Source organism: Halictus rubicundus, chromosome 10 (assembly GCF_050948215.1).
Source record: "Halictus rubicundus isolate RS-2024b chromosome 10, iyHalRubi1_principal, whole genome shotgun sequence".
Classification (NCBI taxonomy): domain Eukaryota; kingdom Metazoa; phylum Arthropoda; class Insecta; order Hymenoptera; family Halictidae; genus Halictus; species Halictus rubicundus.
The window spans coordinates 3601070-3625773 of NC_135158.1; the positions used below are offsets into that span (position 1 = coordinate 3601070).

A 24704-nucleotide genomic window follows, 5' to 3' on the forward strand; every position below is an offset into this window, starting at 1 on the left:
GCAACGAGACTTTGAAACTTGATGCACGATTTTCTTTAGCTGTTTTATCAAACAGAAGCGAGGGTCAAGTCTGTACCTTAGATTTATTATGAAGTTAGCAGTGCACTCTTCATTTAAACCTGAACAAAACGACTGAAAAAGAATCGTACATCAATTTTCGAGGTCTCGTTACGAAGGGGAGACTTCAGTCTTCGAATCTATGGTTCGGTACAAATGGTGAAAAATCGTTTCAATTGTTCTGCACGGGGTAGAAAGTCAAAACTGCAAGAAAATCCACTAGAGGCCGGTAAAACGATTTCTCGTAGTTCTCTCTGCCTCGTCCCCCCACAAAAACATTACTAGAGCAATTCTGTAATTAATATAGTCAGTGGGTCAGGCTATCGAGCGGCGGGTCGTTCCTCCAGGTCACTCAGACACCCGCATCTCGGGAACAAGGGTGAAACTCGTCGACGCAACAGCGAACCAGGGTAAAGCACAGGGTCCAGCTCGTAAATCCAGCGATTTAACTTTGCTCGACACTTCTTCTCCCCCGGAGGAGGCCGTCCCCCTCTCGATTCTCTCTCTGGAATTTCATCCCTCTCCTCTCGTCTCTCCTCTCCCGGCGAGTCCCGCTCGACCAGTGAATCCGCGAAGAAGAGAGGGGTTAGAGGAGCATCATCCCCCGTTAATGCCGAAGTAATGAGTGGGGTGGCAACGTTGAAGGGCCCTCGACGAGTCGCCATTGCCATCTAGCACCCCCCACCCATTCCCTCTACAACCCTCGGATAGGGGTTGGACGAAGCACGCCGTGTTCCTGGACCCTCTGCCCTCCCGCTGTCAATCACACGGCAGCGGGGGTTCCGAAAAATAAAATCGCCGCCCCGGAAAGCCTCGGGAGCGGGCGAGCCCAGGGGTTCCGGGGTGGCCCGGAGACGTTTCCTCGGACCTGGGAGCCGGGCAATGGTCGAGCAATTACATCGATTTACCGTGTCGACTCTCGAACGAACGCCGCTCGGTCTCGTTTCGGCAGTTTAACCCGCGAGCACCACCGTTACCGGCGTTAATGACAGCGCCACCCCTACACGCGCGATTTGACGCTCCCGCGATCAAACGAGCACCCCTACCAGGATAATTGAACCTTTCATTATTTCCGCGCCTTCACCGGCTGCAATCCTGAAGAGAAAATTGGTGGACATTTTGCTGCGATCATTTTTTGATTTATTACATGGACCGAGAGAGACGTATTCCTCGAAGACTCGCCTCGAAACTGTTGAATAATGTGTTTCCTTTCGAGCGCAATTCCGGCATGGTAGTTTCGCGATCGCAGGAGATTTTCCCGCCGGTGAAATCTAATAAAGCGTCAGGGCAACGCGTGACGCATCGGCGGTCTCGAAGACAAGCCTTTAATCTCGTCGAGGGCAGTCGTCCTCCAATTTCGGCGTGTCCATTGTTTCATAAGAGGCCGCGCGAGCCGTCGTCGTCGTCACAGCTCCGGAGGATCCGCCGGAGCATATTGCGTACCGGATTGCCGCAGCTGCTGCGGTTTCCGGGCCCGCCGGCCAATCGGTCGAATCGTTGTCGAAATTGCGGCCTTCCTTCCTCTTCCTCCAAGCAGACGGCGCTCCGTCTGCCCTCCTACTCGAGCCTGCTCCCGGCGATCCTTGCGCAATAGCTCCGCGATGTTTAAAACCCTCCGCGATTCCGATCGCGTTCGCAAATTCTCCAAATTTCCCTGCTACCGAACGGTCCGTAAATCCTGAAACTTTTACGGTACGCCTTGATTCTTCTATAGGACAGGTTATACTCACTTTATTTATCATGTGTAAGTAGACTACAGATCTTCACGCGCAATAAACATTTTCTGCCTCAATTGCAAGAGACAGGAGCAAAATGTCTTTTGCTTGTTTCAATCATTTTTATAGGTTCAACGGCGGTATTCAAAACCAGGGTCACATTTTAATTGAAATAACTTTTCACAGGGCACTTGTACACTTTCGAAGAAACGTAATTTTGGAAACGCAGATCTGTTCTGCATCGATACGATTCCCTCCAGCGAGCCGTTCTCGAGTGCTCGCCAATAAGGACTCGTTTGATGGCTGGTCTCGAAACTGAAAAAAAAAGAACAGATCGCGATCGGCACCGGGATCGTTCTCCTTTCACGAGTGACTCTCTTAATCGGACTGCGTGCTGTGGATCGGAGATCAGGCGATGGATTGTTGACTGGTATAGGAATGTTAGGTTGTAAATCTAATTTCATGGTTTATTTTACACTGGAATGCGAGACGCGATAAAATCGAGTAGAGAATCGAATTCTAAATCTTATTTGTTCCATATTCAAAGTGTTTTCCATCGGAATGGTATATTCTCAGAAGATAAATAAATTCCATAGTGATTCCGACTATAAGAAACTTTAGAAACCTGCGCAAACTTTTACAAATGATATTTGAGCAATGCATTCAAATTATTTCCTTTGAAAGGTGGTGAAAAATTTCAAAAAAATTACACGGAGTACACCTCACATGCAGTTACCATTTGCTGTTTATTTCACTCGGATATCTTAAATATCGAGAGAATCGTTTGCAAAGTGAGGGGTTGCCGTGCATGTGCCTTTTGCACAATATTCGCATTTGTATTAAAATTTGTATTAAAATGAACTAGATCTTGTAAGAGATCTTTGATAAGAGACATGTCTGAGTTGTAAGAGGGTGTGGGGTCTGAAACTCTCGAAAATGGTGTTTCAGTCGCAGCGGTGCTGTACCGTGGAGCTAAAAGCTAAAAATGGCGGTGTGGCGACGGTGATCCGGCTGGACCCTTAGTTAACAACTTAATGGGATGCCAGACACGCGCAGCATTGCGCAATCGGACGTCGAACCGAGGTCCTTGGACTCCATTCCGGATGGAAACTGCTCCTTGGACGGTAGCGCTGCCAACCGCGGCAGCGACCCGGTGAAAGGCTGCGAAAATGTCAGCGCGCTCGGCTCGCCGGTGGCCGCGATCGCCAATAACTTCCTTGTTTAGCGATAAATCGATTGCGGATCGTGTAGGAGCGAACCGTTGCACGGATCGTCCGGGATAATTTACGGCGCGGAACGCAACCGTCCGGCAAATATAATAATGCTCGCTGACGGACTCGCTATGAAAGGTTCGCATAGTTCGAAGAGCGACGGCTACGATCCATCCCGAGAGAACCTGCTCGCTCGATCCAGGAACCCTCGCGAACAGATCGAGGGGGTCGAGGAACGAGGATCTAGGATATATAGGTCGATAAACTCTGCGCGGATCTTGGTACAAGTGTAGATGCGTATCTCGCGCGCGAAAAGTGTTTACCGCTCGCTTGTAAATACGCGGAGCTGCTGATAAGCGGCGGAGCTCTCCTTCTCTAATTGCCCACCGACGCAGTCGTCAACAAAATTTAATCGTCCGCCGCGGCAAACAAGCCAGTCAAAGTCTATTTGCGATCGAGCGACGATTCTCTCTACGTTCAACGCTCTTCTTCTTCTTCTTCTTCTTCTTCTTCTTCTTGATCCCCGCTCGTCGTCGCCGAGCAACTGTGTGTACTCGGGAATTTAGCGAACGACTGACGCACGGTGACTCACGGACTCGTTCAAACTGTCTGTTTGTCGCGATGTGCGGACAATTCGATTTTGAAATCGAACAGGAGCTGAAGAATCGCTGACAACGGGGAAAACAAACTGCAGAGATCACTGCGATTCGTCGCGGTCGAATTCGTTCGTAGAAGTCTGTCACGTTGATCTGGCAAAATCAATTTGATCTTCCTGAATTCTGGTGGCAATGTCTCGTCGTTATTCTGTTCAGTATGGTAGGTGTACTGTTCACAAAAATAGACATACAAATACGAGTGCATTAGAGGATGTCTGAAAATGCTCGCAAGGAGATGTCATAGTTATCATTAACCTTTAGCACTCGAATGACGACTGTAAGGCGTCAGTAAAAATTGCTGTATCATTATTCAAAATATTTTTTACATTATTAAATTTCGTTTCATCTAATAGATTACTAAACCTTTCAGTGTTGTACGAGTAAATTGCACCATTTTCGTATGTATAACAGGAAAGAAAAAATATATAGAAGGGAAATATTCTAGGTTGCACGAAATGTTTTGTTTTAGGGTTAAAATATCTTCGAGTGCAAAGAGTTAATCATTTCGATACGAGGATTGAAAATTGCGGGAATGAACGACCGGTAAGTGCATTCGCCGAGGCGATTATGCGGTTCGGTTGTAGGACCCTCTGTCCGTCGCGCGATTTGCGTGAGAAGGCGGCAGGAGGTTCAGAAACCTCGAACCAGTTCAAGGATGCACGTGGCTCGGTCCGTCGCGGTGCACATGCATGCCTGCAACGGCTGCAACGTGCCGAGCGATTGCATCGCGAGAGGATCGGCCGGCTTAGCAGGCCGAGGCAAGTGCGAGAGCCACCGTGCTCGGTAAACACTCCTATTCCGATAGTTTCTGCCAGCCGGAGAGCGAGCGGCTGGCCGGGGCGAATTCGCGATTCGCATGCGAATGAAGACAGTTGGCGACTCGCGCGGACACCGAGAGAAAGGACGGCGAGCGGAGCTGTCGAACAGAATGCTCGTTTTATCTATCGTCGTAAGAGACTGACAGGGCTCGTATTTATCGGCGTTTATCTCGTCGCTATTGTTGTTTATTCGATTTTTTTTTTCGCTCCCGCATCGAGATGCAAAACCGACTATGAAACTCGTGCACGCTCGTTTACACACCTGCGTGCTCGCTTGGAAGTCCGTTCCGTTTTGCGGAGTTAGCTTCGAGGCAGAAAATGGGAATGACTTATCTTTGCCGAGATTTTTTTTATGGTAAACGATGCGGCGTTAGGCGAACAGCGATGCACACGTGGATAGTGCTCCGACATGGATTTTATGCAGACATTTTTTATGGAATATATACTTTATGGATTCTAGCAGGGACTGTAAAGTTTGATCAGAAACGGATAACGATGCGCAATTTACGTCAAATAATATTCCGGATACTTTTATTTTTTCTTCTCAAGATCTTGTTTTTTTTTTTTTTGATTTTCATACAAGTTACTTGCATTAGTTCGATTCTTTTGCAAACCCGCAAAAAAGTATCCATACAATTTGAACCAGAAACATAACATTTGAAGCTTACTTTATGCACTATCGAATAGCGCAAGTTACACATAGATTCAACATTTTATCTCCGAGCTACGATATAAATAATACGAAGAAGTTTAGCCAACCGACAGACAGTCTCATCAAAGCATCATCTCGAAGCACGTAAAAATGCATTATGCAGCAGAATTATCTTACGTTAACGACTTCCACAGGTTCCGAGAAGAACATATGAACCTGCTCACAGTATATGATCTGAAAAATCGCAGCTCGAGCCCAGCACCGCTCGATAGATCCTCGAATCGTCGATCCTCGAGCTGTGCGCGGAATCGCCGACAATTACCATAGAAGGAGGCGCTCGCAATTAAAATTCCTCGCGGCGTCCGGGCCATGTGGGTTCCTTCTTGCCACCGTGGCGATTGTTGGTATCGCCGGGGAGCCAGTTATGCTTGTCGCGTGATAAGTCGCACGCGAGCCAGGCGAAGCTGGCGGGACGGCTTGCGGAGGAACACATTGGAAATTAACGAGGGAGAAATTGCGCGCGTGCTGGACGCTGTCCGCCGTTGCAAGCCGTGTCTAATGCTTGTGTAACGGTGCAACGTCCGAGCACCGTCCGAGCCCGAGGATAGAGAACGTTGGCTCCGTGGCCAAGAGTTTTCACGCCTCGCGAACGTTTGCCGGGTTCGCTTGTTCGCCAGCGCCGCGATAAATCGCCTTCCACAATTCGTTGCGGCTCCTTCGCCCTCGCTCGCTCGCCAAATTCGCTCCTAACGTCGGCCACGTTGCGTCGTCTTAATACGAGAAGTCCTGATCCCACGGTTATCTGTCTCGTAACTGGTTTCGGCCACCAACCTCCCTGTTTAATCGATCGCCCGGGTCTGTTGTTGCGAATTTTGCCACACGCGCGTTATTATCTCCAACGATCCTCCTCGCTCGCGTTACCCCCGCGTGTACCGACCCCGAAAATACGGCGACAGTTATCGTCGCCGGTGGACAAGCGCGAAAGGGGTTTCCGCTTACCCTCGTAACATCGTCCGCGCACATGTTTCCTTGGCAACCGTAAATAGCTACCTTGAAATTTGGCCCGCTGAATCGCCCCAGGTGGCACACACCGTGTACCGCAAGATGGCCACCGATTGCTGCCCCAGACTATCGGAGACGTCCATCTCGATGCATGCAACGAGATAGTAGACATTTTTCGATCTTTTCACTGATTTCGGGGCTCGAGGCGGAGCTACCTGGAAATATTCTACAGCGATGAAAAGATGGTGCCTGGAGGACTCAGTGGTGACAGAACGATTCTAAAAAGGGGTTTTTCATCCTGTCTGGTAGTTGAAATGATTCATTGACATTTGAATGATCAATTCAGTTTCAGTCAGAAAGTTGTGTAAAATGGTTAACAATCTATTCTATCTAATTCTTGCGATCAATGCAGAACTTTTTTATTCCGCAGAAAAATCTGCAGTCTAATCATCACGACTTCGAACGCTGCGAAAATTCCAATGGTCTGCTGCAACACTGAAGAAAGATGGAGCACTCTGTGGGAAACTTTCGGCACCGAATGCCTCCGAGGAAATTCGCCTGGCTGTTACACAACTCGACTCGAAATGAAAAGAGGATTCACAGCCGTCTGTGCAATGATCCAGCTCCATTCCAATCGCACTTCAAATATTTATCGAGCGAAGGAAGGCTCGGCTTACCAGGGAATTCATTACACGTTACTCCCTATTCAAATAAAGTTACGACGTCCAGTGTCGAATATACACGGCCCCCTTTCGCAAGCAGGCTCGCTCGCGAGTGTTTCCGTGGCAACCATAAACAGGCGGCGCTGACATTTCGAGTTCGAGCCGAGCCGGCTCGTGTTGCACAGGTGAAGCAACCCTTTCCACGGTGGCGCGTTACGGTGTACCACGAAACGCGGATTCGGATTAATTTCCAATGAACGCTCTTCTAAAAGCTTCCTGAAACGCGTTACGCTCGCGTGTCCCTTGCAATTCTCCGTATCGAGCGTATCCGCCGAGATTTTGGGCGCTTTACGTCCACGGGAAACGACCGCAATCTTCGTAATGGAGAGGAATCTGTCCCGTAGCGCGTCGCTACGGCGTGGACCAGCATCTTTTCTACGCGGTAAATCGTCTCGATGGAGGGACCGTTTCACGTCCGCTTGTCCACGCTTCCCGTTGCGCGACACGCAGCGATGGGAGCGACCATGTCGAGAGCAAAACCTTCCTAGACTGCAAGCTGTAAGGGAGGGTCGATCCCTTTTGCTGGGGTACTGATTTTCTCGTGTTGGACATTTTCTCTGCGAGAGAGCTGTCCTTTTCCTCCGCGAGAGAGCTTTTCTTTTCCTCCACGAGAGAGCTATGCTTTTCCTCTGCGAGAGTGCTTTCCTTTTCCTCCGCAAGAGAGCTTTCCTTTTCCTCCGCGAGAAAGCTATGCTTTTCCTCCGCGAGAGAGCTATCCTTTTCCTCCGCAAGAGAGCTTTCCTTTTCCTCCGCAAGAGAGCTTTCCTTTTCCTCCGCGAGAGAGCTATGCTTTTCCTCCGCGAGAGAGCTTTCCTTTTCCTCCGCAAGAGAGCTTTCCTTTTCCTCCGCGAGAAAGCTATGCTTTTCCTCCGCGAGAGAGCTATCCTTTTCCTCCGCAAGAGAGCTTTCCTTTTCCTCCGCAAGAGAGCTTTCCTTTTCCTCCGCGAGAGAGCTATGCTTTTCCTCCGCGAGAGAGCTTTCCTTTTCCTCCGCAAGAGAGCTTTCCTTTTCCTCCGCGAGAGAGCTTTCCTTTTCCTCCGCGAGAAAGCTATGCTTTTCCTCCGCGAGAGAGCTATGCTTTTCCTCCGCAAGAGAGCTTTCCTTTTCCTCCGCGAGAGAGCTATGCTTTTCCTCCGCAAGAGAGCTTTCCTTTTCCTCCGCAAGAGAGCTTTCCTTTTCCTCCGCGAGAGAGCTTTCCTTTTCCTCCGCGAGAAAGCTATGCTTTTCCTCCGCGAGAGAGCTATCCTTTTCCTCCGCAAGAGAGCTTTCCTTTTCCTCCGCGAGAGAGCTATGCTTTTCCTCCGCAAGAGAGCTTTTCTTTTTCTCCACGAGAGAGCTATGCTTTTCCTCCGCGAGAGAGCTATCCTTTTCCTCCGCGAGAGAGCTTTCCTTTTCCTCCGCGAGAGAGCTATGCTTTTCCTCCGCGAGAGAGCTTTCCTTTTCCTCCGCGAGAAAGCTATGATTTTCCTCCGCAAGAAAGCTTTCCTTTTCCTCCTCGAGAGAGCTTTCCTTTTCCTCCTCGAGAGAGCTATCCTTTTCCTCCTCGAGATAGCTATGCCTTCCCTTCGCGAGAGAACAATCTTGGAGTGCCACCCATCTTCATAAAAAATTCTTCTGCATGAAGAAACTATTCTATCCCTCAGTAAAAGTGTTGATCTCTCTTTATCATGATACGGAAACTGTTCTTCTTCTACACGAGAAGATTATTCCAATCCTCCTTTTTATTAAAAGCTCCTTTCTTTTTCTAGATGAGGTCGATTGTTTTTCTCCCCGAGAGAGTTACTTTTGTCCTCAACAAGAGAACTGCTCTTTTTCTTTTGCCAGAAAGCTATCATTCCCTTTCCACAAGAGAGCTATGCTTCCGCTTTTCAAAAGTGCTGTTCATTTTCTTCACGAGGAAAGCTACTTTTGCTTTTCTACTATCCCTTTTCTTTGCGAGATAGTCAGGCATTCTTCTCCATGGACGATGCACTTCTCCGCTTCACTCTGATGAGTATAATTAGACTGTGGATTTTTATACCAGACGGAAATTATCTGAAGAAAAAGCGAGAAATAGGAATCTTCTTTCATACTTGAGCAGCCAGTTTTGATTAAAAGGAATGCGCAGCCATTACGTCTGGACTTTAGCGAATCTTTACGAATACATAAAATCAAAATACATTAAAATCTACAAAAATTTGTCAATCACTTGCTCACAATTTAGTGTGCTTCCATTTGATATCTCACTCATTCAAACCACTAGAATTTCCATTAAAGTCTCGACTTCAAGATCGATATAAATTCAATATATTTCCGTCGTCAGTCTCAATCATGAGACCATTCTCAAAGCAGTCTATAAAAGTCTACATTAAATTCTTCAGTCTAATCACGACCATCGACGTTCCTCGATGTTCCTGCTTCCGAATACAGTCTGGCAGACTCTGCTCTCCCTTTCTCGTTCTTATTTCTTCCAGCACGGTTTGCCATCTTCCCGCAAAAACTGCCAGTCTCGGGCTCGCTGTATCTGCCAGACATTTCGACAAATAGTCGATATTTCCGTCGGGATCGTAATCGGCTACGAGCGCATTTGCTCGCAGCGAATTGTCGGCTAATCGGCCGCGGCGATAAAACACACGGATAAAGAAGACGTTCCGCGGACGTCGCAATCGATGGTTGCCCGGTTAATTATATCCCAGCAGGGTGTGCACCTGTCGCGAGCGTGTTCTCGTTGGAGAGCTGGAGGGCGATAGCGCTGTCTCTCCCTCTTTCTCTCTCTCTCTCTCTCTCTCTCTCTCTCTCTCTCTCTCTCTCTCTCTCTCTCTCTCTCTCTTTCTTTCTCTCGACGGTCACGGAATTTAACGGTGATTAATGGAGGAAGCGCGGCCGCCGTATTTTAATTGAGATATAAATCCGTGGGCCCGAAGTCACGGTCCAATTTCATTACGGCCCTCTAATGGGCAGGCGCACGCGCCTGATAACACCGTCGACGGTTTTATCCGGCTCGCGATCTGCGCATCTCGCCGGTATTACGCGCGCGTTATCTTTAATCCGCCCCTAATCGTCGGAGGAAAAAAAAAAATAAAACCGCGTAAAACAGAGCCAGCGAAATAAATTCCATTCGACTGGCAATAATTGACGAGCGCGGCTGGTTTCGCTATTTTTGCCGCGCAGCTACGTCCACTCTTGTTATTTTTTTTTTTGTTTTATTTCGTTTCGTTCCCAGGCCCCGTTAATTAGCATGCATATCGCCGGCCCGAGAGGATTTACATCCGCGCTCGCGCGCACTTAATCCGTGAGATTATCTTATCGCCGCCGGACAAAGTCGTTCAGAAAGTTTATTGCGGAATAGATTGCACGACTGTCTACCGTGATTCCACGCCGATTGTCCGACTTTTTCATCGCGGGATAGGTCGATCGAAGAGCTCGCGACACACTGACAATTAATCGTAATTAACGATCTCGGCGAAAGCGGTTAGTGGCTAGGAGCTTACAGTTATTCATCGATTTTTAGTGAAATTGTTAATTCGAGGCTGATATGGTATTTCTAAAAATTATTGAAGTCCTACCCATTAGTGTAATTACTGAATCCGTTGCGTCGCTGCACCGTTTTTCAATGATTGACAAAGTGAGCTCACACTTTTAATAAGTAGTGTATTGTGTACAGGTTCTTATCTGTACAATAATCTGTCAAACATCCTTATCTTTTTCAATTAGCTGCAATCCAGACTGCGATCTATATATTGTCTTCTTGGACTGTCTGTTTCTCAATATGCATTGTACAAATATGACAATAGTATCTGTAGTCGGATCTCTTAATCAGGAACGTGCCAAACGTTCATTTCTATTACACAATTTTAAAGCAAAGCCGACTTTATTAATACGATTCAGTGGTCTACGAGCCATTCATTGTTCTTCGCTGCACAAGTGTCCCAAGCGTCTCCTTGACAACCATAGTCCCTGCTCGCTTGGCAGTCCGCCGGGTAGCATTCTCGCAGGCGCCGACAGCTTTAGGCACCGTGTTAATTCAACCGTCTCCTAATTAACCAAGATCCCACGCCGATCGAAGCCTATCTTCGGTATCTAATCCGTTGCTTCCTGGTCTCCTCTCATTGCATAATAACCATAAAGTTATACAAACAACGTATTCATTCCCAGTAAAATAAAAATTTTAACAAAAGACGGTGATTTTGAAATATGTTATCAGGGTCATCGTTCTGACCAAAAAACTACGGGCACTCACTAATCAAAATTCCTTTAAAATGGCGGAATTCGCTGTAGTTGGACGAACAGTTTGTTCGCGAATATTTAAAAAAGTAAGGTCGAAAGTGCAGTCGTGCTCTTTCCTTTTGTAATTTTGGAAATGTAAAATTCGAGGACTGTCCAATTTTATTCCAATCGGGTCTGTTACAAGCATAATCTACCATCGCGTCTTGGAAGAACGTCTAGACACGAGAAAGACGACCGCGCCGCGATAGATTTGCAGACGACCGGTTACGGCAGCCCTCGATTTTCATAAATCGCTCGGTCAGACCACCCGCGCCGAAATTTTCCGTCGCAAATGGCCCCTTTAGGGGGCCGGCGTACTTCGTATTCGCGACGGTACGTTATTATACGTTCCGGGACCGTCATTCCGCGGCGGGGCTCATCCGTAACACCTATTCGAAAACTAAATTGTCCGCTATCTTTCATTCCCCGCGATCGGCTCCGCGTTAAATGAAGCGATCGGTAAATATCACCTACCGGTTCCCACGTGCCACAATTTTCTCACGCTTCGCGGCACACGAAATCGCCCGTCTCTTTCCCTCCGGTGCGCCTAATGATAATCGTGAACATAATCGCCGCATTTGCGGCTGCGAAGCCCTGCAGCTCGTTGGTGTTCAACTCTAAACGATATATCTACTATTATTCTCAAAAAATGAAGGAGTCATTCGTTACAGAATACAATGCTTCACCATTGTAGGAACAGTGGTGTAAATGAACAGTGTATCTGTGGATTTTTATGCCGTGTTATTCAAAATTAGTATCGGTATCACAAAATGCCAACTACAGAGGGATGAAAATCATACGAACCAGGAAAAGAGAAGAATCGTTACATCTTCAACTCAAAGCAACGATTAAAAGATAATTAAAAATTCCAGGTTACCGTCCCCCCAGCACAGACTCGGTGCAAGTGTTAAAAAGTGTAAAATCAACTCCGTCGCCGATAAAGCGATTACCACGAGGACGAGGAGGACGGCGGTGAAATTTTCAGGATCGGAAGTTTTAATTGGCGCAGCTCTTCGCGAGCGGGGCCGGCAACGCGCGAGAGCCGGCAATTTATACGAGCGTTCCGCGATCCTCGTGGGTCGCGTCGGTGTTTGGCCGGGGCGTTAGTTACGCGAGAAAAGTCAGGTTTGCGGAGATTCGATGTGATAGCGATTAAACCCGTTGGTCGGTTTGCACAGCGGGCGAGTAACGGCGAATAGACAAGCTGCCTCGCGCAGGGCCTACTGTACGCGACATTAACCCGTGACCGCGGCTCGATAATTTACCAAGCACACCCTCCCTTGACAAATGCGGCCGCGCCGAAAACGAACCAGCCGTTACAGAGACGACACGGAGATCGCCCATTGAAAACGATCGGGCCGGCCGGTTCGTTTATGTTCCGATCGTTCCGTGGGAAACGCTTGTCTGCGGCCGCGACTGTTAATCACCGGACTTTGCAGGCCCCGGTTAGGCCAACAGAGTCCGAGGTTTGCGCACCGAGTGGCTTTGGTCGCTTAGGCGGTGGCCGAGACGTTTTTATTTAGCACGGGGTTGATTAAAGGTTTCAAGGTTGATCTGGGTCCACTTGGTGATGTTAGGAACCTGCATTTGACATTTTAAGATAGCATGTCTCATCTTATCTTGTATTTCCCCTCCCAGCTATGAAGTAGGACATTTTTGTTTGGGGAAAGATAGCGAAATGATCGAAGAATCGATTTGGGACCAATTAGTAACGTTGGAGAGTTTCTTGATACAATGAGGTCTCTTCTATTCTCAGTTGTCTCATCTTTTATTTTTTAAAGCACTGTGTTTTATGAGTGTCTCTTTCACATCGTGTCTCCCCTATTTATTGAATTTGTTAATCCTTAATATTTAATATAATGAGTATTGACCTTTAAATAGGATGAACTAGAAAGCCAGAGAACAAGAATTCACTTTTTCAAGAGCCAGGCATTGTTGTTCCCGGGTTGAGCACACGTTGGAGACAGAAGGCGCGTGTTGCACAACCGTCTGCCACATATTTCACACTAATAAATAACCCACAACCATACCGGTGCTAATTAATCATTGTCGACATACGTGAGTCAGCTAGAGAAACAGCTAGCAACCCTTTATCGACATTGCCATTTTATGCAAACTTTTGCAAGATCATTTATCACAATTCCGTCTTATCGATAAACAGTGTTACTCGTCAATGGATGTTCCCGTCCGATGTTTATTTATATTATCGATTCATTCTTTTTCCTCCTTCTCGGTGTTATGCTCTTACGGTAAAGTTTATTTACGTTCTCGTAAACTATCGTCTGAATAATCAGACAGGTGTTCTTATGAATTATTCAGAAGGCGGTACGTCGATGGTTGTTTTTTCCAGTATAAAAGCGAGTGCGTTTCGTGAGTCTCCTATCAGTAACTTCTGAAGATTCATGCAAGTGTACACGAAGTTTAAAGTCAATCCTTAAAGATGTCTCGCTCTGCCATTTTCCTTCTCTTCGTCGCCGTTGCCTACGCTGCTTGTAAGTATCAATAGAGAACAATGACAATTAGCTCTTTGAGTTTCGCGATGCTTTGTTCATTTTTTCTCGTTTCTTGATCTTACCTTGATTAGTACGCGAGGTGCAGGCGTGTGGCCCTAATGAGCAGTTCAAGAGCTGTGCAAGCGCGTGCGAACCTAAATGCGGCGAAAAGCCAGTCGAGTTTTGTATCGAGGTTTGTATTATCTGCATCTCACCTTTAAAATTAAATACTTTACATGAAACCTCGTTGCGATTTATATTATATATTCCGTGTGTTTTATTTCAATGTCTCCAGGAGTGCAAAGAAGCTGCCTGCCAATGTAAACTTGGATACTGCAGGAACGCTGAAGGAAAGTGTATCCCGGCTAAACACTCTTAATTAACGAATTATCGTCGCGTTAAGTGCTTCAGGAAATTCATGGATAACAATAGGTGGGAGGCTATGATTAGGAATAAATTATATCGTGCATACTGCGTTCGTGTATTCAGTTTAATATCGCCCTTCAATCCTGCGCAGATTAAAAGTGATAAACCCCATACCTAAAATTAAACACTAATTGATCGATCACATATCTTCACTTGACGGTAAACGTTATTAATAATATTCTCAGGTATTTACCACTGGAAGTACCGAGTCAAAGTGACTGGATTTGATTTGTATTATATAAATTGACAGCAATGCTTCGGTCAACCTACTGAATCAACTTTTAAACATGCCTGCGTCCTCATCAATCGTAGAACAAAATGAAATGAATCACTTTGACTCAAAGAGCCACAGGTGACGTAGGTGCAAAAATCGATACGGAATGTCATCGAAGTTGATCAATACACGCGTTGTCCTTTCGCTCGCGTTGTCAATCGATTACACTATCCGTACAAAAGTGGCAATCTTATCGCTTCCTCTGATAAGAGAGTATCGCACTTAACTTATCTAGGTATGTAGAAGAAACAGAACCACTACGACGAACCGGTGACTGAATTGGTCATTTTTAAAAAATCGTTGCAGCATGCACGAACGATTCCAAGAAATTAGCCACACCTTACGATTAATCCGGAACGCTTGATCCTGGGATTATCGATGCCGAAAATGATCGATCGCGATCGTTGCTCCAATTGGAAAAGAGAGAGAGGAATCATTTTAGTATGTTCTTTTCATTCTTCGGAAGACAATAAGACGGGAATAGCTGAAATGTGTTTCAAGCGATTGTTTTATTCAATATATTCCGTGCAAACGGACTTAACAAAAATAAACGATGCTCTCTACAATGCAACATTCGTTGATACGTTTGTCGCTATGTGTAAATCGAGTGACAACTGCTCGAAGGATTAATTCTAACGCATAGAACGCTGGCAAAATTTATGCTTAGATCCGCAACGATCCTCGCCATAGATGGCCTCGAGCAGAAAGTTAACATTCTCGAGTCAGGACACACTTGTCCTCACGGTTTCTAACGTAGCCGGGTTTACATTCGCAGCCAATTTTGCAGCTCTGGAAAGAAGAACAAATTCAAATCAGATTCTGTCGAAACGGATAATCAAGTGCCCAGAGTAAATGATTTAAAAAAAAAATTGAAAACGGTTCATGGGAGTAGTTGGCACTACTAACCATTACGCAAACTGGCGGAGCCTTCCTTTCGCACGTGTCTACGCATTGTGACCCACAGCTGTTGAATACTTCGTTGGGCCCGCACTCTTCAGCACCTTGGGAATCCTGAGGGAACGCCACTGAAAAAAAATCACGAAATTGTTAGTATCGTTTGGTAAATTACATTCAGTTCATACTGTTGCTTCCTAATGACAACGTCGAACATTCTTCTAACAAATGGAGGTTATACACAGTGTGACATTTCAATTAACAAAATTAAAGGGACTTAGAAAAATTGTTGACGGTTTTATTCGCCACAATTTTATGGAATTCTACAATGGAAAAATTATTCTTTGGAACATATGATCATTTATGAATTTTTTTTTAATCTACATGATACAGTAAAAAGTATAATTTTAAGTAGCATAAGACAAAATCCATCATTTTTCCACTGCCAACTGAGTCTCAAAAAATATGACACTTTAAACGATGAAATAAAAAATGTACACAACACAGTAAAATAAAATAACTGAAGCACAATTTTGTGACACCGCAGACTCTAACAATGATCGCCTAATTCTCATCTTCAAACAGGTCTGAAAAAACACGTTTCTCTACCAGTTTAAACAAAAACAGATAACACGGCACACTCGCACGCAGAAGTTTATCATTCCCTGAATCGATGGAAACGAAAATACGTTTGATCCGTCAACAAACCTACTACAAACAGCTGCGTCAGTTAATAAAAGGTGAAAGCTATCGTTATCAGTATCAACACCTAAAAATGACTCAGAAAATTCGCTACACACAGATGTACGCTAGAATTCGTCGAACGAGTTCGCACTTTGATAATTTGAAAGCTTCCTGGTTGAAACTAATGAATGAAACTTTGTCTGAAACTCGGAGTGGATTGGATCGAAGACAAGGGTGATCCAGGAGGATCTCCGATCGATTGTTGGCTACTCACCGGTGTAGGCGACGGCCACAACGAGCAGGAGAAGAACTGTAGCGCGAGTCATGTTGAGAAGTTTTCTCGATAGTACGAGTTAGGCTTATCGGGTGCTCAAAAACGAATGTTGATCTCCGCTCGGTCCGCTCGAGCTTTTATATGGTGACCAGCGGTCTGCTCCCCCCCCCCCCCATTTTTCCACACCGTTTACGCGTATCGCTCTTCGAAATTCACGATTCTTATTATCGCTCGCGATTTTTCACATCGATTACCTGCTGCGATAATACGGTGTCTGCTCACAGCAAACAAGCGATCGATGCGATATCAGCTAACAGAACTGACTCACTCTCACTCACTCACCTGTTCCCGAAAATGTCGAGCTAAAATTCACCTGCCGCGAAGTCATCTTCGCCGTAGACTACCGGAAAATTAGAAACATTGTGCAACAGCTCGTGTAGTTAGCAAAATTAGCGTTCTATTAGAACGTTTCTGAAATGACGCGTTGCTATGCAGAATAATAAAAGCGTCCTCTAGAGTAGAATGCTTGGAAAATGCTTTCCTTAACTCCGCTGCAATTTGTGTTCATTTCTGTGAAGTGTCCTGTAAATTCTGTTCAGTTTCCATTTTCTACAATTGAGAAATTAATATCCAGACGGTAGGTTTGCATGGTGTTTGTAAGTTGTCAAAATACAAGAAAATGTTTCATTCTTTTCTACTGTAAGGGATATAAAGTAAGGGTTTGTAAAACAATCCACGACAATGGCAATTAGCATGGAGATACATTGTCCATTAGTATCCATCATTTAACATTTGCAACCGGCCTGCATTAGATCACCAGGAAACCACAGTGACTCACATATTTTCGAAGTAACAATTTAATTTAAACATCGATAAGTGACTCCAATTTATCACTTGCTGAAATTCGATATTTTATGTACGAAATTTTCGAGTGAAATGGGTCACTGCAGGTTCCAAGATGTGCAGCCGAACACTAAGTATTGATTCCTCAGGAGCACAACAAAAATAAAAGATAAGGAGACACTGTTCTCACGCTTTTTACTCTGATCTCAATCTCGCCTTTATCGCGAGTAAGTTAATACACCTACCTAATCTCGGTTTGAATCCCCTATCGGCAGACTCTACATGCTTCTACTTAGTTTGTTGAGTCACTCGATGCCTTGACACAATTCGCTAGTCACTTTATCGATCTAGGTGCAGTCAGAAATGTCTGCGGTCCAGGAGCATCGATTTTCAGGACAAAAACGCCACCCTCCTTCGTTACAAGCCTCCCAATAGACCGAGCCCAGCTAGCTTAGTGGAAGATTACCGTTCTTTGATTTGTTCTCGCGAATCTCACTTGGGAGTACCGGTTTGTTGGGAAAGGGTGGTGGAGCGAAGATATCTGTCGTCAGGATAACGACCTCCGTCATCGATTTTGCAGACTGGAGACGGTGTTCGCTGCCTAATCTCGAGAAGACGTGCTAGTCTAAGTGCGATTAGTTATTAAAACCCTGTAAAAAGGTCGCCTTCTGTTAACCAGAATCGTTTTTAGTAGCTTAATTTAGAGTAGAGTAATTTAGGGGATGATTTGTTTCGTCTCAAGTGTACAATATGATGAGAAGTCTGCAAGCATTAGCACATTATCAACGGGTCATTTCTGACACAATTGTTAGGCCAGCTTGCAAGACTTAATTACTAGAACTGGAAACATTTATTGTAACTTCTCCAGAATTTATAACGTTGTATCCATCCATTTTGGACAGAAGCTTGGACTGTTATTTTTTTTTGTACATTCATTTTGGACTATTATTAAATTCCCCAAAAATGGGAGGTTGCATAAACAATCGCGGTTTGCTCGTCGATTACGGAGAAATGGTTGCGAAATAATTGAAGACAGAGATAGAAGGAGAAGAAGAAGAAGGGAGAGAGAGATGCGTCTTGTTCGCTAACCGAGCACTTATCTTATGCAAATTATTAATACGAATCGTCCTCGAATCCGTTGACTTTGCGCTGTTTGTACGGTGCCGAGATCTTCTCGGAAGCTGAGAGTATTTGCTGGGAGAGGAGAAACAGGTGGCAGCTGTTCCCTCTCTTTCTCTCTCTCTCTCTCTCTCTCTCTCTCTCTCTCTCTCTAAAGCATCTATCATTTGCTAGTAGTTCGTCGAAAGGGTGTCAATTGCTTCGAAGCATCGAGAAGAACCACCGATATCGACGGGATGATCGGGGAAAATATTCTGCCGACGAAATTAATCCCCTCAATCTCGAGTGTCTCGGCAAATCGGGAACTGTCGTTGAAAGTCGATCAGATTATCGTTATTAATTGGTCTCTGTTTGTTGCACCTTGCGCGGAAAATTTCTCGCGAAAGCAAACGAATGTCGGTAAATATTTTTCCTGAAATTTTGATCGCACGCGCGATCCCTAAAACCGCGACGCGATAATAGTGGCGTTATCAATTCATATTTGGGACATTGCGCTCTCGACTGGCGACGATCTGCCACGCGGGTCATGATCCCCGACACCGAAACCGACTCTACTTGCCGTCATTTCTGGGTCGATCGTATAAATATTTATGTGATGTTCGCAGTAAACGGGTACTTCGCTTCGTTCCGTCTTCTCGGTTACATTTCCGGCGTGACTCGCCTCAATTCAATTTTTATCGCTGGATTTCAGGAATCCGTGAATTTAATTAACTACAGAAACGATAGATATTTATTTTTAGATGTTCAATCTTCGCGAATCCAAGGATCATGGCTGCAAGGATCGGATTCATTCGCAATTGCAAGGATATACAGTCTTTTCCCAATATATGGCAACAACACTGGTCTTGCCAGCGACATATATCGTCCAGGAGATACTGTTATCCAAGCTGAACATCGCCTCTCGAGTTTCGAAGCCCCTCACGGGGTATACCCCTCGGTAGTGGGGATAGTTCTGCGACTTTTATCAGCCAGGTATTTGCGACATATATCGAGAAAAGACTGTGGCAATATTTCCGAGATAATTCGCCATCCTGGCCCTTTTCATACTGAATTTAAGGATTAGTCAGTTAGGATGGAGGAACGGTGTGGCCAGAAAATTTCATAAGCTAGCGACGCGTTGATAAAAGTGACCAAGCGTCTGTAACTTGTTCTTTTTATTGCGAAAAGGATTACATATTTCTGGGGATTAATTCTACATCTCTTCGAGTGTGGTCTGCTCAGTGTTCGGAGATTTAGACACTATGTTCAGAAATTAGCTAGGAAAATTAGGCTGCCAAGAATCAATTCTGGCTTGGTCTTTTCACCAGATCGAGAAACTCGGACACCGACCATTCCTTCTGGAACCTTATGTTGTCGATTATGCAACCTATGATCGAAACGCAGTCGCCATCGCTGTCCTTGAAGTAGCCGAATCTGCATTTGCAGCCTGGTTTGCACAACTGCAATAAAAAGTAATATATGAGCAAAGTTTAACAATTGGAGTTGCTTTTTCTTACCGGTCCATTACACCTTCCTGGTATAGGGCGTTCACAAGTTGCCGAGCACGAGACGCAATTCGTGGGTTCCTCATTTTTGCCACATTCAATTGCAACATCTGAAAAGCAACGAATTACTCAAATGTTAGCAACAATGCTATTCGTTTTGACAGAATGTAAGAAACTTACCTGCAGAATCCGGCAAATCTGCTGGAGCAGTTAGAACCGTGTCAGGCAGCTCTGAAAAATTGATGTTCTTCACATTCTGTTCTCACCGATCAATTTTTGCAAGTATCGCTTGCAAACACGTATGAGCATGGGTCTAATTTTAATGCACGATTATGTAGAATTTTCGATTTTAATTTTGTCCGCGACGAATATAATACTCTGATTACAGATACAACAAATGAACGTGTACTCAATTATTGTTAGCTTTTAAACACAGGCGAGAAGCACATGCGATTCCTAAAACGATGAATGTGTCACAGTGTAATCACAATTCAACGTTGACACAACTAATCAGCGATACTTCCTACAGATCTGTGATTCACGATCGCGATCCACGGCTAAAATATGTTGTTCCTGACGCAACACGGTCGTTCAGAATTTGATTAACGATCTTCTAATAGACAGAGTGTAAAGATTGGCTTGAGAACAGAATGATTGAACTTGGACTATAGTTTTCAAGGGAATCGAGGCGTATGAGCACACTTACGCGTTAAACAAAAAAATAGCACGAGGAAAGCGGTTGCAACGATGCGATTCATCCTGCCCGATCGCAAAGTATCACGGGAAGAGAGTATAATGCAACACTAACGGAGCACTCTCAGCACGGCTTTTTATACGGAACAACTTCGATTGTTTAAGGAGACTGTAATTCATTCCCAACGAGCGTAATCATTGTTTAAATCCACCGATCCCTCTGCAAACGTTTGCGCTCTTATTCGCTCTCGTTTTTCTTTCGATAAAAATTGAATACATTCTCTTCGTTCTTAATAACCTCCTGGAATAAAAAAAAAAAGAATCTCGTTTCCTCCGTGCATCTGTTCCGAGATATCGACAATAGCAATCGAACCTATTAACATAAGCGAGCAATTATGGCTCATAATTGCACGTGGCTGATAAAAACAATGCCACTTAGCTGGTCCCCACATTTGTTTCACGACTAAGGTCGAATAAATTTAAATTTGTAAATTTAACGGAGCGTTATCTCTCGCGGCTTATCTGAGACCGTAAATTTCGATCTATGACTCGATAAAGTCCAAAAAAAGGTGACTTTACGATCACGCGCGCGTTCACCGCGAATCTTGGAAATTTATCAAGTCGGTCGGGGGCATTAACAGGATCGGATTAGAATGCATAAAACATCATCGATTATTTATTCGCACCGTACACCGTAATTGGAACGACAATACAAACAGTTAAAGAGATTCGGGGATCAATGCGGATGGAGCTGGTCATCGACTAATTAGGGAGACAGCTGTCAGGGATGTTAACAATCCTGCGGGGCGACGCAACTTCCACTGGCGCTTCTCAGGAATCCAGTCTTACACTGACAACCGATCACGCATTGCTAAACCGAGACAAAAGAAATCAGGATTAATCTCTGGACTGTGCCAAAAGAGAGATATTCATTGTCTGTGGATATTATACTAACCATAGTGCAGGCTCGCGGGCCCTCTTGGCCGCATCTCGGTTCGCAAGCTGTTCCGCAGGAGTTGAACTCCTCGTTCACGCCACATTGCTGTCCATTTGAACCTCGAAGAAGATTAAACGCTCGTGTTATCCTTCGGGAGCACTTCCGCTCAAATCATGATCGACTAATTCGGAGTTAATGTCGGGAATAACGATCTTACGGGTGAGATCAATACTTTATACCGATATCCAAATTATATTGATATTATACGATGTTAAATAATTTTTTTATAGGGTTTGTACTGTCCTTTACCGACCAGTCAGTACTCAAATTTCTAACGTGAACAGTGCGAGATTTTTTAAAATTCTTTTAAAATAGTTTCTTAGTTTAATAGTTAATTTGAAGCTTCTGAACGACACTGGGCAGCAGTCACCTACCTTTCATCATTTGTTCATCTCATTCTATATAACTTAGTGGTACAATTAATAGACATAATCAATTCAAGGTTATAATGTTTTCAAAGTTGCTGCGAGACCTTTAAACAATACCAGACACTACTAATTATCTATTTATCATTTTTTTCGGTCACTTCAAGTTATTTCGATACTGTCGCAGCTAGTATAATCTCCCTGTTACCCCATTCGATTTTCAATCCTCGGGACACAGTTTTATGTTCAGATCCACCGAGTTCACCGAGGACACCGGGACAACCCTCGATCACACGATTAGGCCAACTCGCACCGAGTCTTTTACTTACTAGCAGAGAACACTGCCAAAACGGCGATGAGAACGAAGACGAAACGGGACATTGTAGTACTGTTTTCTAGACAGCTTATGACCGACACTAAAACTCGCGGAAACTAGTTGGCTTTTATATAGCACCGCGCCGCTACGACGGTCGATCATTACGTCTATTATGACGTCATAAGATGAGCGGGAGTCATCATTGGTATATCATTGGTATTGGCTCTCAGTCCTACATCTTTCGGCCTCGATCGATCACTCTTTCGGTAATTAAAAACCGCAAAAACAATTGTAACGAGGCCAGTTTGAGGAAAGAAATGCCAGAAAAAGATGGGGGAGGATATAGTTACAAAAGACCGGTGACGTAAGTCCGCGCGTAATGCATAGCAAACGGAATAATTTTTTGCGGAGATAAAATTGAACGCCTGTTTACCGTGTAGAAAAATTATTATCGTTCGCAAAGTGCGAAGATAATCTGCTTGTGCAGCTGCAGGCTGCTGGATTCGAATTTATTCAAGCTGCTTCAACAATTGTGGTACGAGCTTTAATTTATTCGTACCTAACGAATCATCGGTTTGTTTCTGTAAACCGTCTGTAATTAATAATTAGACTGTGGATTGTACGCATTTGTGACAGAAACGAGTAAGTGTAATTTAAGACATTAGAAGAATTTCAAGATGCTGCATTTTCAGCCGGTCGAGCATATTCTAAAAGAAAACGACTTCCTATTTCGCTGCAGTGCGTTGCAGTTCAGATAGAAAATAGTGATTTCGAGAGAAGATCCACGGTAGGGGAATTTTGTCGCGCTTTTCGCGATTCTGGCACGCTGTGCGACGCAAGCGATTTCTACGGGTATCGACCGGTCAATCGGCGGACATTGTGCGGAGCCGGCAATTAGCGACCTTCCCGGCTTGTACGCGTGAAAAGGTTCCGTGCGGATTTCGCCCCATTGAGCCCGGAGCGGACTCTGCGGATCGGTCCGGATCAGCAGCAGCGGATCGATCGATCCAGCTCTCCGAATCCGCGTTTGCTTTTACCCTTAAATGCCTTTTCACAGCCAGCCGGAGACAACGAGCGCCGCGCAGGTCCTCCCTCCTCTCCCTCTCTCCTCTTTTCGCTTTTTATTTAGCGAAACCGGGAGTCGGGAATCGAATATCCGACAGTCAAAATGCTATTTATTATTGAGCACTCAGGACCCGGGACCCCCGTACCCGCCGCCGTCCCTATTCTCTCATCCTTCGGGTCGGTAATTCGTCTCGACGGCGAGCGAGTGCTTTAAAGGCTGCTTTCGCCGCGAGTGCTTCTTCACGATCGCTCTCGATCCCTCTACCGATAAATAATCCCTCTGTGTCTATTGCCAGACCCCCATCATGGCGTCTGGAACAGAAAACGGCGGAGAACAGTCTCTGCATGCACACGTTACCTTTTCAACGGGCCATGTATTGTCTAACAATCCGAGAAATTTCCTAATGATCGATAATAATTTGTATTCCAAGTTCTAAAGCTCTGGAGGAACCTTATTTATTCATACGACCCATAACGATAAAAATAAGTCTGAAATGAATATATCGACTTCAAATCAATACAATATTCAACAAGAATGAATTGACGAATCCTCAGCTAATACTTCACTCGTTTTATTCAGAATTTCATGTACTCCTAGCAATTTCCTCGCACCTTAAACAACCTCACAAATGTTTTTCTACGTTTTAATAATCTCTTCCAATTGTTGTACGGGATATAATCAGGCTCCTTTGGTCCACATTTTCACGGGAAGTTGTTCAGCGAATCTCGCGCCGTAATCTCGACGGTGAAAGGCTCCAGGAGTCCAGCTGGTCTTCGACATTGTCTCGGCGAGGCTATTCAGTGTTCTAAGTCGCCTGAATGCGACCAGCAGCCACTGACAGCGGAAAACTCGATTGGAAGTCCTCGAGGGAGACCCACCCTCTCTCTATCTCCTCCCCTTCCAGGCACTCTACTCCACTTTTCAACCCCTCAGCGACGTCACGTTGCAGGAGGCGAGCTCCTGGCTCCTTTGTGCCGATGAAGGGCCGCGATCTCACCCCCTGGTGAAAACGCTCTGACACACTGACCCGATATTAACGCGTCCCAATCAGCCCCGCTCGACTTCCACCTAAACGTTTCCTGTTTTTGAAGGGGGTCGACGCTTCTCGTATCACGAATTAATTGCGGACTTCGTCGTCAACCCCTTGCCACCCTGGGGGTGTTAACGAACGTCTTAAATGCGTGTCAGCGCTAGCCTCCGGATTCCAGTGCATTTAGAATATGCTGGTATTGAGAGCGTTGATATCAATGGAGATTCAGGGCTACTTGGTGTTTTAAAATCATGGGAAGTTGTTTTAGTTGATCGAATTCTAGTTGATCTTTCGCTCACCCTCGTTCTGATCAAATAAAAATTGAAAACAAATAATCGAACCACATTTTTAAATTAAAATAATGATCCCATTCTCTTTTGGAAGCACACTTTCACTCTTCTACACAAGGAAATGATGTGTCCCGTCAGAAATGCATCCAAACGATACCTTCCAGTGAAAATTGAGCAAATACCGTTTCGCATTTCGCCACGGATTATTTTAAGAATTGCGTGTGACAGTTTTCGTTTCCACTCGGCATTCATGGAAATCGCAAATCGATGACGGTGAGAATCGCCCGTGACTAATCACAAAGAGTTCACGGCTAATCCGCGGCTCGTGTCAACGTTAGGAATTTCCCGCGTGCAAGTACAGCGTTCGCGAAAATCAGAT

The 24704-nt window shown here is 45.2% G+C and overlaps 4 protein-coding genes and 1 long non-coding RNA gene across 5 annotated transcripts in view; 2 read left to right on the forward strand and 3 right to left on the reverse strand.

The window, feature by feature from the left end:
- LOC143357943 (uncharacterized) overlaps window positions 1–24704 on the forward strand; it is a 188697-nt gene that overhangs the window by 142951 nt on the left and 21042 nt on the right. The window lies entirely within an intron of this gene.
- On the forward strand, window positions 13442–14044 carry LOC143357873 (chymotrypsin inhibitor). The gene is made up of 3 exons (XM_076794516.1): window positions 13442–13570; window positions 13663–13763; window positions 13866–14044. Exons 1-3 carry the CDS (start codon window positions 13519–13521, stop codon window positions 13947–13949), a joined length of 237 nt encoding a protein of 78 aa, XP_076650631.1. The 5' UTR covers window positions 13442–13518; the 3' UTR covers window positions 13950–14044.
- On the reverse strand, window positions 14761–16252 carry LOC143357872 (chymotrypsin inhibitor-like). The gene is made up of 3 exons (XM_076794515.1): window positions 16123–16252; window positions 15177–15295; window positions 14761–15059 (listed from the first exon to the last, which is right to left on the reverse strand). Exons 1-3 carry the CDS (start codon window positions 16172–16174, stop codon window positions 14979–14981), a joined length of 252 nt encoding a protein of 83 aa, XP_076650630.1. The 5' UTR covers window positions 16175–16252; the 3' UTR covers window positions 14761–14978.
- On the reverse strand, window positions 19222–20768 carry LOC143357763 (uncharacterized). The gene is made up of 4 exons (XM_076794354.1): window positions 20275–20768; window positions 19749–19799; window positions 19581–19678; window positions 19222–19523 (listed from the first exon to the last, which is right to left on the reverse strand). Exons 1-4 carry the CDS (start codon window positions 20324–20326, stop codon window positions 19365–19367), a joined length of 360 nt encoding a protein of 119 aa, XP_076650469.1. The 5' UTR covers window positions 20327–20768; the 3' UTR covers window positions 19222–19364.
- Window positions 20910–22110, reverse strand: LOC143357765 (chymotrypsin inhibitor-like). The gene is made up of 3 exons (XM_076794356.1): window positions 21953–22110; window positions 21217–21317; window positions 20910–21132 (listed from the first exon to the last, which is right to left on the reverse strand). The coding sequence occupies exons 1-3, from the start codon at window positions 22002–22004 to the stop codon at window positions 21052–21054; spliced, it is 234 nt and encodes a 77-aa protein (XP_076650471.1). The 5' UTR covers window positions 22005–22110; the 3' UTR covers window positions 20910–21051.

Coding starts and splice junctions, on each gene's coding strand:
- LOC143357873 (XM_076794516.1), top strand. CDS start 13,519: ATGTCTCGCTCTGCCATTTTCCTTCTCTTCGTCGCCGTTGCCTACGCT. Junction 13,571..13,662: donor CGCCGTTGCCTACGCTGCTT/GTAAGTATCAAT, acceptor TACCTTGATTAG/TACGCGAGGTGCAGGCGTGT. Junction 13,764..13,865: donor CAGTCGAGTTTTGTATCGAG/GTTTGTATTATC, acceptor CAATGTCTCCAG/GAGTGCAAAGAAGCTGCCTG.
- LOC143357872 (XM_076794515.1), bottom strand. CDS start 16,174: ATGACTCGCGCTACAGTTCTTCTCCTGCTCGTTGTGGCCGTCGCCTAC. Junction 15,296..16,122: donor TGTGGCCGTCGCCTACACCG/GTGAGTAGCCAA, acceptor ATTTTTTTTCAG/TGGCGTTCCCTCAGGATTCC. Junction 15,060..15,176: donor CTCCGCCAGTTTGCGTAATG/GTTAGTAGTGCC, acceptor TCTTCTTTCCAG/AGCTGCAAAATTGGCTGCGA.
- LOC143357763 (XM_076794354.1), bottom strand. CDS start 20,326: ATGAATCGCATCGTTGCAACCGCTTTCCTCGTGCTATTTTTTTGTTTA. Junction 19,679..19,748: donor AGATTTGCCGGATTCTGCAG/GTAAGTTTCTTA, acceptor GTTGCTTTTCAG/ATGTTGCAATTGAATGTGGC. Junction 19,524..19,580: donor CAGGAAGGTGTAATGGACCG/GTAAGAAAAAGC, acceptor TTTTTATTGCAG/TTGTGCAAACCAGGCTGCAA.
- LOC143357765 (XM_076794356.1), bottom strand. CDS start 22,004: ATGTCCCGTTTCGTCTTCGTTCTCATCGCCGTTTTGGCAGTGTTCTCT. Junction 21,318..21,952: donor TTTGGCAGTGTTCTCTGCTA/GTAAGTAAAAGA, acceptor ATCTTCTTCGAG/GTTCAAATGGACAGCAATGT. Junction 21,133..21,216: donor GCCCGCGAGCCTGCACTATG/GTTAGTATAATA, acceptor GTCTCGGTTTAG/CAATGCGTGATCGGTTGTCA.